The 11,936-nt window shown below is 55.1% G+C and overlaps 1 protein-coding gene across 1 annotated transcript in view; it reads right to left on the reverse strand.

Annotated features, from left to right (window-relative positions):
* The window catches only part of SPTBN4 (spectrin beta, non-erythrocytic 4), a 97,755-nt gene that overhangs the window by 38,309 nt on the left and 47,510 nt on the right, over positions 1-11,936 (reverse strand). The window contains exons 14-18 of the mRNA XM_004390866.1: positions 11,496-11,929; positions 9,463-9,600; positions 7,287-8,037; positions 5,703-5,905; positions 1,253-1,343 (exon numbers count right to left, since the gene is read on the reverse strand). Coding sequence (XP_004390923.1) covers positions 1,253-1,343; positions 5,703-5,905; positions 7,287-8,037; positions 9,463-9,600; positions 11,496-11,929 — 1,617 coding nt within the window. The remainder of the gene's footprint in view (positions 1-1,252; positions 1,344-5,702; positions 5,906-7,286; positions 8,038-9,462; positions 9,601-11,495; positions 11,930-11,936) is intronic.

Consider the following 11,936-nt stretch of genomic DNA (forward strand, 5'->3'; position numbering starts at 1 on the left):
GCCGCGGCAGCGCGCCCGCCCGCGCGCGCCCCCTGCCTGCCTCCATGCCCGCCTCTTTGCGGGGCCCCAGTTGGAGGTGGGGGAGGAATCACCACCCTCCCTGAAGCATGGAGTGGGGAGGGGGGCGCTTCTACGCCATCTCAGATGAATTGTCCCTTGGTTCAGAACTCCAGAACAATCTCACGGGGGAGGGGGCTCCTGGACAATCTCTAATGGCGGTGGGGTGGGCTGGGTTCCAGGCTACCTCAGCTATGTGAAGATGAGGTGTGTGTGTGGGGGGGGGGGCTCCAGTCCATCTCCAATGGCTTGGATCCCTGGCCACCTCAGCTATGTAGATGATGAAGTATATGGGAGGGGGGCCCTAGATCATCTAAGACCTCAGTCCAGAACAATCTCCCATGGTCCACCTCATTTATGTAGGAATGGGGACATGGGGGAGCCCTTGTCCATTTCACATATGAGGAAAATGATCTCCCGTGGGAGTTCACCATGGGGAGGGCCAAACCATCTTTAATTGGGGGGAGGGGGGACAGGGCCCGGTTCCTGAACCATCTTTCGTTGGGGGAGACAGGTACTAGATCATCACGGGAGAGAGGAGGGGGTGATTCTGTGTCATACAGATGGAGGAGCCTGAGGGCGGCACCAACTCTGGGGGTTAGAAAAATGTTTACTGGATATGTCTAATAGGGCTCTCTCTTATGTGCGCGGAGTCCAAAACAGCTTCTGATGGAATGCAGAGGAAGGAGGGGGAAGCAGCCTGTCTCCTGAGCCGTCACTAATGGGGAAGGGGGCCTGAACCATCTCTGATTTGAATGACCATCCTGATTCCTAGATATCTTTAAAGGGGTAAGGGCTCGGTCAGGACCATCTCTGACAGAAGGAGCGCTCTGGGCAGCTGGTCCATACCCGCCTTGCCCTGTTCTCGCTCCCCAGGCAGGGATCATCTCACAAATACCCACAGAGAAAGGTGAGATCAGCGCGCGTCCCCACGGGACCAGTAGGCGCGGACGCGCGCCGTTGCCAGGGGCGCCAAAGGCCCCGCCCCTCTGCCCCGGCGCTCGCGTGGGCGGGGAGGGAATTGCGGAACATGCGCACTGAGACAGGCCTTCGCGCGCCCCCTGGCGGTCCACAGTAAACATCGCTCTACGACCCACTTAGACGGCGCGTCCCCGCCCCTATTGCGCATCTGACCCGGAGTTCTTCCCTCCCTAGAAAAGGGGGCGTCACTGCCCCAGCACAGCTGAAGTCCTACCTCGTGGCAGTCTCGGAGGAAGTGCTGCAGCTCAAGTTGGTCGTGTAGCTTCTGCATCCATTGCTGAGCCTGTAGTTGGTTTTCTTGGCTCCTGGGGGTGGGGAAAGAGGGGCTGGGCGGAGGCTGGGGAAAGGGGCACTGGCTGTAGCACAGTGAGGGCATCGGGCTGGGCAGGGGTAGTGGAGCCTGGGACATACATAAGAGAGAAGGGGTAGGGATCAAGGTGGGGGTGGGGGAGAGGCAGTCCGGAAGGCGCAGAGGCAGGGATAGAGCTGGAGAGGGATGGAGAACCAGAGACAGAGGCGTAGGTCAGAGAGAGACCTAGAGAGAGAAACGCGCATCTGGAGAGAAAGAGATACAGAGAGTTAGACACAGGCCCAGAGAGAAAGAGAAATCAAGAGGGAAACAGACTCAGAGAGAGAGATACAAAGAGAGACACATGCCTAGAGAGAGATAAACAGACCTAGAGACAGAGAGACACATACAGGCGGACCAACACAGGTCCAGAGATAAGGCGGGAAACAGAAACATCAAGAGGGAGTGAATGACAGAGACCCAAAGAGCGATAAAGCGACAGTGGCCTAGAGAGAGAGAGACAAACAGGCAGAGACTCAGGGAGAGAGGGAGAGAAATGGAGCAGGGGTAGCAACAGAGAGAGGCCAACAGAGAGACAGAGAGCAGCAAAGGAGAGAAAGGGGGGAAGCAGAGGAAGGGAAAAATGCAGGGACAGCGGGGGGCGGGGGGCAGGCAGAGAAGTGGGCAAGACATGGCCTGACAGACAGATGCGGTGTAGGGGGGGTGCCACAGGAGAGAAGAGACCAGGGTGTGGGGAGAGATGGGACTGGAGCCTCAGCAAGGGTGGGGTGGGTGCTTGGGCATGCAGGCAGGAGTCAGGCCCTTGGCCAGAGTGAAGTGGTCAGGCTGGACCTAGGCCCTACCCCCACAGCCAGCTGGGATCAAAGCCCCAGGCATCCTGCCCACAGTGTAGGCAAAGTTCCCAAGAGGCCTAGCGGAGGGGCCTGGGGGCCTCTGACTTCAGCCCACATGTGTGCCTGTGTAGTCCCTCCCCCAGGGAGACAGAGAAGAGATAAAGAGACTATCCTTCCAAGGCCCCCAGCTCCCTAAGAGTCCTTCTCAGACCGTCCAGGCCCAGCATCCTCCTGCCCCTACCTTTCCCGACTCTTCCCCTCCCCCTACTCTTCCCCTCTGTCACTCTGACTGCCACACTGGCCTTCTCGATGTTCTTGAACTCACCACTCCCACCTCAGGGCCTTGGCACCTGCTGTTCCTTCTGCCTCAAATGCTCTTCCCCCTGGAGAGCTATTCACAGACCACCTCCTCTAACCTTCAGATCTTTATTTACATGTTACCTTCTCAGCGAGGCCCCTCCCCAGAACTTCCTGGCAGGCTTTGCTTCCTTAATTTCCTCCTTAGGACTTACCACTATCTAAAAATCCGGTTGCCGTTGAGTGGATTCCGACTCATAGCAACCCTATGGGACAGAGCAGAACTGCCCCCTAGGGTTTCCAGGGAGCAGCTGGTGGATTCGAACTGCCGACCTTTAGGTTAGCAGCCAAGCTTTTAACCACTGCACCACCAGGGCTCCCGTCACTACCTAACACAGTATATATTTGACTTATTTATCTTGTCATTCCATGAAGGTAGGAATTTTTGTTTTGTTCACACCTGTATCCTCAATGCCTAGCAAAAGGGCCTGGCCCATAGGAAATGCATAGTAAATACATATTTGTTACATGAATGAATGAGTGAGTCAATGAATACAAGAGAGACAGATAGGCCAAGAGAAATGAAAGAAACAAAAGTGTCTGCAGAAGAGAAAGAGGCAGAAAAAAAGGCAGAAATAGTTGAGGAAGAGGCAGGGTAGAAAGACGCAGACGGAGGGAGACAAAAATATACAGAGAGAGAGAGATGGAGACAGAGACGGTGGGAGAGAAAGTTACAGAGGCAGAGCTGGAGAGGAGGAACAGGCAGAGCCAGAGACAAGCAGGCGAAGTACTGACTCCCGCCAGCTCCACCGCAGCTGCAGCCCTGGAGCCAGGAAATGCTTCTGAAATCGATATCAGTCCCTTGAGGCCCTGACCAGCCAAATTGTCAAGCATCAGTCCTAAGGATGAGGAGAATCCCTTCTGTCTCCACCAGGGTGAGAAAACACAACAGGGTTCAAATCATGGCACAGCCACTTGCTTGCCATGACCTGCAAGTCAGTTCCCTCTCTGAGCCTCCATGCAAAATGCAGGTAAGACCGACACCTAGCACACAGAGCTGGGTCAGGTTCCAGGCCAGGCGAGGCACAGAGAGCCTAAGTGACTGGCCCTACATCTTGCAGGTGGAGGGGTGGAGCTGGGATTAGGACCTGGGTCTGCCTGACCCCTAACTGGGTGTGGAATGGGAGCCCTGGTGGTGCAGCGATTAAACACTTAGCTGCTAACCGAAAGGTCTGTGTTTCGAATCCACCAGCCGCTCCGAGGGAGAAAGATGTGTCAGTCTGCTTCTGTAAAGATTTACAGCCTTGGAAACCCTATGAGGCAGTTCTACCCTGCCCCATAGGTTCACTATGAGTCGGAATTCGACTCGACAGCAGTGGGTTTTTTGGTCTGGGTGTGGAAAGCCCTCCCCCCAGTGATGGATGTTGTTATCACTCCCATAGGGTGAAAAACATGACCCTGGACAAGTAAATGGAGTCCCTGGTGGAGCAAAAGGTTAAGCGCTCGACTGCTATCCCGAAGGTTGGTGGTTCCAACCCACCCAGAGGCATCTTGGAAGACCGGCCTGACGATCTGCTTCCAAAAAGTCACAGCCTTGAATACCCTATGGAGCAGTTCTATTCTGCACATGTGGGGTTACCGTGGCAGCAATTAACAACGACAGACAAGTAAATAACAAGGACCTGGGTGGGGAACAGGGATCAGGTCTGTCCCAATGCCTGATGTGTCCCCACCTCCCCCAGCAGAGGTCTGGGCTCCCACAGCCTCCTGAGTTCCCTCATCCCAGCCCTGACCCCTGTGACTGCACCTCCCCCGTCCCAGCCTCGACTGTCTGGGCCAGCCTCGTCAGACAGTGTGAGTTCTCTGACGGCAGCCATTGTATTCTGTCCTGGCCACCACACAGGCTCCGTACCAGCTAAACTGACTGAAGAATAAATGATAAACAGAATACAGGGAGCGCTTAACTAATGACTGTGAAAAGGAATAAAGTGGATCACAGAACGAACAGTCCTTGAGGCCCCTCATTCTTGCTCTTCTGGCATATAGCAGGTGCTCAAGAAACGGGGGAGAAAGGAAAGAAGGGGCCAGGCTGGAGCTGGAAGCACCAGGCGATCAGTTTGCATGCTCTGGCCCAGGATCCCCATAAAAGCTTTCTTTAGAAACCTCCAGCCTCAACTCAGATGAATTTAGGAGAAAATGGCACGTCAGCCCCAGCCTGGAGGGGGGCCAGGGTCTTGGGGTGGAGGTGGGGGTGGAGTGACCAGGTCTGCTCTCCATCAGGAGACTGGAAGACAGAAGGAGGCTGTGGGGCCTTCTTCCAGCCTGCATCATTCCAGAAAGAGCCAGAGAGGAGGGAGAGGCAGAAACACCGATAGTGACAGAGAGACTGGAAGAGATCCTAGCGAAACTCTCCGTGAGGGCTGGGATTCTTGGAGGGAGGAATCTGGTTTGTTCAGGGCCTGGAATAGTGCCTGGCACAAGGCGACGCTCAGTCAATGTCTGTGCTTGATTCCTGCACGCACAGACAAGACACAGGGCAGTGGAGAGACAGATGGTGACAGAAGCGAGCCCAGCGAGGGAGCATGAAAGACACAGAGACACACACCACGCCACGCATTCTGGGTACTTATGCTGTCTGCAGGGGAACTGGGGGGCTGGAGCAGAACATGCGCCTAGCCTTTAGGGGCGGGGTCGAGCGGAGGGGCCAGAGCCGCAGGACTGATGCTGGACATCCAGGGACAGTTCTTTATTCCCACGTAAGGACATAGTTTTTGGAGTCCTGGTGGCGCAGCGGTTAAGCTACGACTGCTAACCAAAAGGTCAGCAGTTTGAATCCACCAGGCGCTCCTTGGAAACCCTATGGGGCAGCTCTCCTCTGTCCTATAGGGTCACTATGAGTCGGAATGGACTCGACGGTAATGGGTTTGGTTTTTGGTTTAAGGACATATTTTAACTTTGTAACAACCGGTCCAGCTATTCCGCGCTGAGGGCCGGCGTGGGAGAGAAACTTTTCATTGAATATTCCTCTGTACCTTTTGAATTTACAACTGTGTTACCCTTCACAAAAAATAAATTGAATCTAAAACGTTATGGAATTGGGTAGAAATCAGAGAGCGGCAGAGAAGCGGACACGGTGGGGGCACCGAGCCGCACAGCGCCTTTCTCGCCCCTCCTCTGTGCCGAGACCCCCCACACCTAGGCCCGGGGGTGTGGGGGGGGCCTACTTCTCCAGCAGCCGCACCACGGCCTCCTGGGCCTGCTCGCCGTAGGCGTTGCCCTGTCTCAGCAGGCCCTCCGCAGCCTGCACGGCCACCTGCATCTTCTGCTGGTTCAGCTCCATCGTGGTGAGAAAATCCCGGTGCCTTTTCAACGCCTCCTCCACCGACTCCAAGGTGCTCGGGAGCTCGGGACCCGACAGCGCCATCTCCTGGAAGGGGGTGGTGGTGCACAGTTCAGTCCCTCTCCATTCCGGGAGCCTGGGAGAGGCTGCCCGCCTGGCTTGCCACCACTCTCCGCCCACTGTGCTCAAGCGTGAACACGCAGGCACCATCCCACCTCAGGACCTTTGCCCATGCTGGTCCCTCGGCCTGGCAGTCTGTCCCCGTGGCTAGCTCCTTCACTTCCTTCAGGTCTCTGCCCAAATGTCACCTCCTCAGAGAGGCGTTTTCTGACCATCTGCCAAAAATAGCAACCCCCACCCCTGCCATATCCCTTCACTCTGCTTAATGAAGTGACAGCATATTTCTGACATAATATTATATATACATTTAGTTTCCTGTCTCTTTCCCCTCCCCCACATACACAGACATCAGAAAGTCAGCCACACGAGGGTGGGCTTTTGTTTGGTGTCCTGATGTGTGCCCAGCCCCAGAACAGTGGCTGGTACAGAGAGGAAGCACTCAGTAAATAGGTGCTTACTTGATGAAAGACTTAACTAGGTGCTGTGTGACCCTAGGGAAGTCCTTTCCCTCTCTGGGCTTGGTTTTCTAACTGGTAAAATGGGTGAGTCACGGTCTCTCAAGGCCACCTCAGCTCTGATATCCAGGAACCTCAGGATCCTAGATGCTCCCCATCTCCCCCCACCCCGATAATTCTCCAACTGGGTCAGCTCCCCTTAGATAACCCTTCCCAAGATGATCCCCAAACATTGGTACCTGCTCTTGGACAATCCGAAAACTGGGTGCTCTAACTTGCCCAAATCCTCAGACTTGAATCCCAATCCCAAATGATCTCCAAACTGGATCGCTAGTCCCCAGATAACCACCAAATTGTCAACCCCAATAATGAAGATAATTTGCAAATTTAGCCTCCCACAACCACCGAGTCCACACTCACTCACCGACCCTAAATCTCTCCCCCTGGGTCACCCACTTCATCACAGCCTCTGTTATCCACCCCAAGAGCTTCTTTAAATCCTATTAACCCTCATGAATTAACCTCATACTCATTTCTTTCCGGACAATCCACAAATCCAGTAAGCCCCTCATAATAAATACTTAACTGCATTACGCACTCGGAATAGTCCACAAACCATTAGTCACTCCAGATAAGACACCAGCCCACCCATCATAACCCTCAAACTTTGTTACACACGCTCACACACGCTCACTCTGGATGATCCTCAAACCCAGTTACCCATAACAGATCACTTCTCAACTCCCACCCACCTCAGATAAGCCACAAACTCAGTGGTCCTGCAAACACCACCACCAACTCTCCCCTCCCCCACCGAAGCACTCCTCTGTCCCAACAATTCCCCACCCCCACTTCCTGCACCTCCAACCTCCCAAGGAACCCGGAGCAGGCACCTGGTTGCGAAGCACAGCGAGCGCCTGGCGCAGATCGCGCAGGAAGAGCTGGTAGACGTGCGCCTGCACCAGCGCCTCCCTGCGCGCCTCCCACAGGCCCAGCAGCTTGTGCCAGCCGAGCTCGAGGTGCGGCAGCCACTCGTCGAGCGCCAGGCCCGGGCCCAGCTCAGCGCCGTCCCCCGCGAGCAGCGCCTCGCTGGCCGCCACGATGCGCGCATAGTCCTCCTCGCGCTGGTCCATCTCCTCCTTGAGAGCGGCGTGGCGCGCCAACAGCGCATCCGCCTCTTCCAGGCTGCCGGGCAGGGGCCCCTCGCCGCCTCCCGCTGCCTCCTGGGCGCGCACCAGCCAGTCCAGGAAAGCGTCCAAGTCGTGCAGGAAACGCTGCAGGCGCCCGGCCGCCGCCACCGCCTCGCCGCAGGCCTGAGCCGCGCCTGCCAGCGCGCCCCACTCGGCGCCCAGCTCTTCTGCGCCCTGGCTGAGCCGCGCCTCCTGCGCGGGAAAGCGCGCGGCCAGTAGGGCCGCCTCCTCCAGGAGAGCCGCCTGTCTTGGCTCCAGCGCTTGCAGAGCCGCCTCCAGGCCGCTAAGGCGCCACTGTAGGGCGCCGCCAGCGCGGGGCGCGCTCTCTACTGCTCGTCGCTTCTCGCGCACCTGGGCGCGGACCTCTGCCACCTCCAGCACATGGTTCTCCACCAGCAGCACCGCGCTCACCTCCTCTTTGCGCTGTTCCACCAGTTCCACGATGCGGTTCCACCTACCCAAGGGAAGGATGGAGACTTGAAGAGGAGGGTAGGGGTGTTTCTTGGGCGTGAATGACAGGGAGACCTAGGTTCCAATGCAAGCCCTGGCCACCTAGGCACTGTGTGACCTCGGAAAGTCACTATCTCACTGAGCCCCAGTTTCTGCCTCTTTAAAATGGAATCCACCCGGCCCATTTGCTCAGAGCAGCGGTTCTCAAAGTGTAATCCCAGCGAAGCCCAAGCTATTTTCACAACAATAACCCAAAACACCAAACCCGTTGCCGTCGGGTCAGTTGCAACTCAGAGTGACCCTAGATGACAGGGCAGAACTGTCCCATAAGGTTTCCAAGGAGCAGCTGGTGGATTCAAACTACCGAGCCCTGTGGTTAGAGGCCGAGCTCTTAACCAATGCACCACCAGGGCACTCTCGCAATACTGAAGCTTTCTTTGCCTTTCCACTCATTCTCTCCCAAGTGGACGGTGGAGTTTTCCAGAGTATCACAAGAGACTGACACGGAAACAGAGGCAGGAATCCAGCCGCCTTCTCTGGAGCCAGATGTTAAAGAGATTTGCAAAAAAACGCAACGCAACGCCACTCGCTACTAGTTTTTGTTTTGAAAAACATTATTTTTCATTAAGAATGTTAGTTGCGTTGCAATAGGTTTATGGGTGTTATTTGTGAACGATTTAATAAATATTTTACAAATTTCCATTTTATTTCTGATAAATATTGATGGCTATAACCACATTGGAGCCCTGGTGGCGCAGCCGTTAAGAGCTCAGCTGCTCACCAAAAGGTCAGCAGTTTGAATCCACCAGCCACTCCTTGGAAACCCTGTGGGGCAGTTCTACTCTGTCCTATACGGTTGCTATGAGCTGGTAGTGTTCCAGGGGAGCGGGGATATTAATCTGTTACTATTGTTAGTGAGTTTTGAATTCTGGAGGCTGTACTATGGAACCTGGGATCCTGGGAGATAAAACAAGTGTGCAAAGTACTTGGAAAAATTCCTGGCAGATGGTAGATACTCAATAGTTTCTGAACAAATAAATGAATAACTCGTTGCCGTCAAGTCGATTCCGATGCACAGCGACCCTATAGGACAGAGTAGAACTGCCCCATAGGGTTTCCAAGGAGGGGCTGGTGGATTCGAACTGCCGACCTTTTGGTTAGCACCTGAGCTCTTAACCACTGTGCCACCAAGGCTGCAAATCAATGAACAGCCAACTGAAAAGTCTTGTATCTCACTTTACCACATCATCGCTAGCACTGGTATTACCATTTTTTCAAGACTTTGCTGACTTAACAGATGGCTGTTATCATCTCGGGGGTTTGAGATGGCACATCTTCGATTTCCACAGCTGAGTGAATGAGGAAGGCAATGATGGCAAGAGCTGATGTCAGAAACCAGGAAGGACTTCCAGCCCCAGGCCCCACCGACCTGCTGTTGAGGTGGTCCTGGCAGGAGCGCACCTCTTCTGAGCTGGGGTGGCCTCCTTCCACCAGCTTCTGGACTGTGTGGTTCACGTCCAGGACACGGCCCATCAGGCTGTTCATCTCCTGCTCCAGGCTCTCGAATCTGCGGGAAGAGGATGGACATGCTCAGAGGCCTGGATGCTCAGGACCTGCCCACGACTTGGCTTCTGTGAAATTGCCTTCTGTCCCTCCTGATTTTATAGCCTCCCCTTCTCAGGTTCCTTTGCTGGCTCCTCCTCTCCTACCTGCCTCCTAAATGCTCGTACCCTCAGGGCTCTTTCCTGGGCCCTCCGAGCTGTCCCTCACCCCCTCCCTGGGCTGTCTCACTCATCCCCGCAGCCTCGATCCTCACCCCTGCACCCATGGCCCCCACATGTCAGTCTCCAGCCCCAACCTCTCTCTTGAACCAGCCGTGCACCTCCTCCAGGCCCTTTGCACCCACTGTGACTCAAAATAGGACTCAGCATCTCCCATCAAGTTTGTTCTTCCTCTGGGTCCCCATCTCAGGGACAGCCCTACCACCCCTCAGGCCAGAACCCTGGGCCTTATCCTGGACACTCCAGCCTCAGCCTGGCAGCCCCCATGGCCTGTCCACTTGGTCTTCTGAGTATCTCTCCCATCTGCCCACAGCCCTGCCCTGGTCCAGCCGTCTCTCCCACCTGGGCCCCCTCCCAGCTGCCTCTCTGGGCTCCCAGCCACCATTCTCACCCCTCCAGTCCACACAGGGAGGTCATTTTTAATCTGACTATGATCCTCCCTGGTTTCCAGCAATGCCCAAGACTGGGGCTTGGATAACCGTGAGTATAGTAAGGGCAGGAACGAGGCCTGTGTTTCCAGAAATGCCTAGCAGAAGACCTAGAACCGGGCAGGCACTCAGCAAACAGCTGCTGAATGAATGGATGAGGGACAAGACACTCAGAGAGAAAGGTGCAGTGGGACAAAGACATTGTCCATGGACTCACTGAATGACTCATGACTAAGTGGGCCAACAGGCAGTTGAGTATATAACACATCATGGGGTGTAAAGAAGGGTAAGGAGAAACGTGACAGGGGTTGGAGATATTAGCTAGGGAGGTGTGATTCATGAGAGCCACTGATTCATTCAACGAACATTTACTATTAGATCAAATTTGCGCAGGGGCATTGGGAGTCCCATGGGAGGGGTGAGGGGGGGATTCCCATGAAGGAGCTCAGGTCACTAATTTCGTGCCAGGTGAATATAAGTCTGGAGGTAAAAATAATAGCAAGCCACGGTGTTTTCAATCGCCTCATATGCATGTAAAAGCTGGACAATGAATAAGGAAGACCGACGAAGAATTGATACGTTTGAATTGTGGTGTTGGCAAAGAATAGTGAATATACCATGGACTGCCAGAAGAATGAACAAATTTGTCTTGGAAGAAGTACAGCTAGAATGCTCCTTGCAAGCAAGGATAGTGAGACTTTGTCTCACATACTTTGGACATGTTATCAGGAGGGACCAGTCCCTGGAGAAGGACATCATGCTAGATAAAGCAGAGGGTCAGCGAGAGGAAGACCCTCAACGAGATGGATTGACACAGTGGCTGCAACAATGGGCTCAAGCATACAACGATTGTGCGGATGATGCAGGACCATTCTGCTGTACATAGAGTCGCTATGATTTGGAAGTGACTTGAGGGCACCTGACAACATCAATAATAGTAAATGCTCATGGAATGCTCCTGTACCCCTAGGCATTGTGTTGAGTGCTCTACACCTATTAATGTATTTACTGTTCACCACAAGTCTGTGAAGTAGGGACTAGTGTCATCCCCATTTTACAGATGGCAAACTGAGGTTCAGAAAGGTTAGGGAAGTTGCATGGGAAATGTCACAAAGTTGCTTAAGGATGAAGCAGGAATTGGAAGCCCTGATGTGAGGAACTTGGGAACTGTTGTACTAACGAAGGCGAGACCGGGTGCGTGAGGAAGAGGAGCTGGGAGTCCCTCTCCTGGTCCCACAAAAGCGCGCACTCACCGGTGCTGCACCACCTCGACTTCGTCGAGTGAATCGGGCACGCGCATGGCGAGCAGCCACTGCTCCTTCTCGCCGATCCACAGCTCGCAGGCGTGCACCTCGCCGAACATGCGGTAGACAGCGAGAGCATCGCGCAGCCACTGGCGCCGCAGCGCGGCCACTTCGGTCACCTCGGCGAACAACTGCTCGGCCTCCACCACGCGCACCTGCAGCGCCACCACCAGAGATCCGACGCCACTGGCGCCCCCTAGTGTTGCCAGCTGGCGCCGCAGGCCGCCCACGGACCCGCGATGCGCCTCCACCTCCCCGGTGAGCGCGCGGTGCTGGCGCGCCAGGCGGCGGCTGGACGCCTCGTCGTGACCGAAGTCGCCGGCAACCGCCAAGCGGTAGGCGTCGCGAAGCCAGTCCAGGAGCCCATCAAGGTCAGCTCCGAACTGGTGC

Source organism: Trichechus manatus, unplaced genomic scaffold (genome assembly GCF_000243295.1).
Source record: "Trichechus manatus latirostris isolate Lorelei unplaced genomic scaffold, TriManLat1.0 scaffold00338, whole genome shotgun sequence".
Classification (NCBI taxonomy): Eukaryota; Metazoa; Chordata; class Mammalia; order Sirenia; family Trichechidae; genus Trichechus; species Trichechus manatus.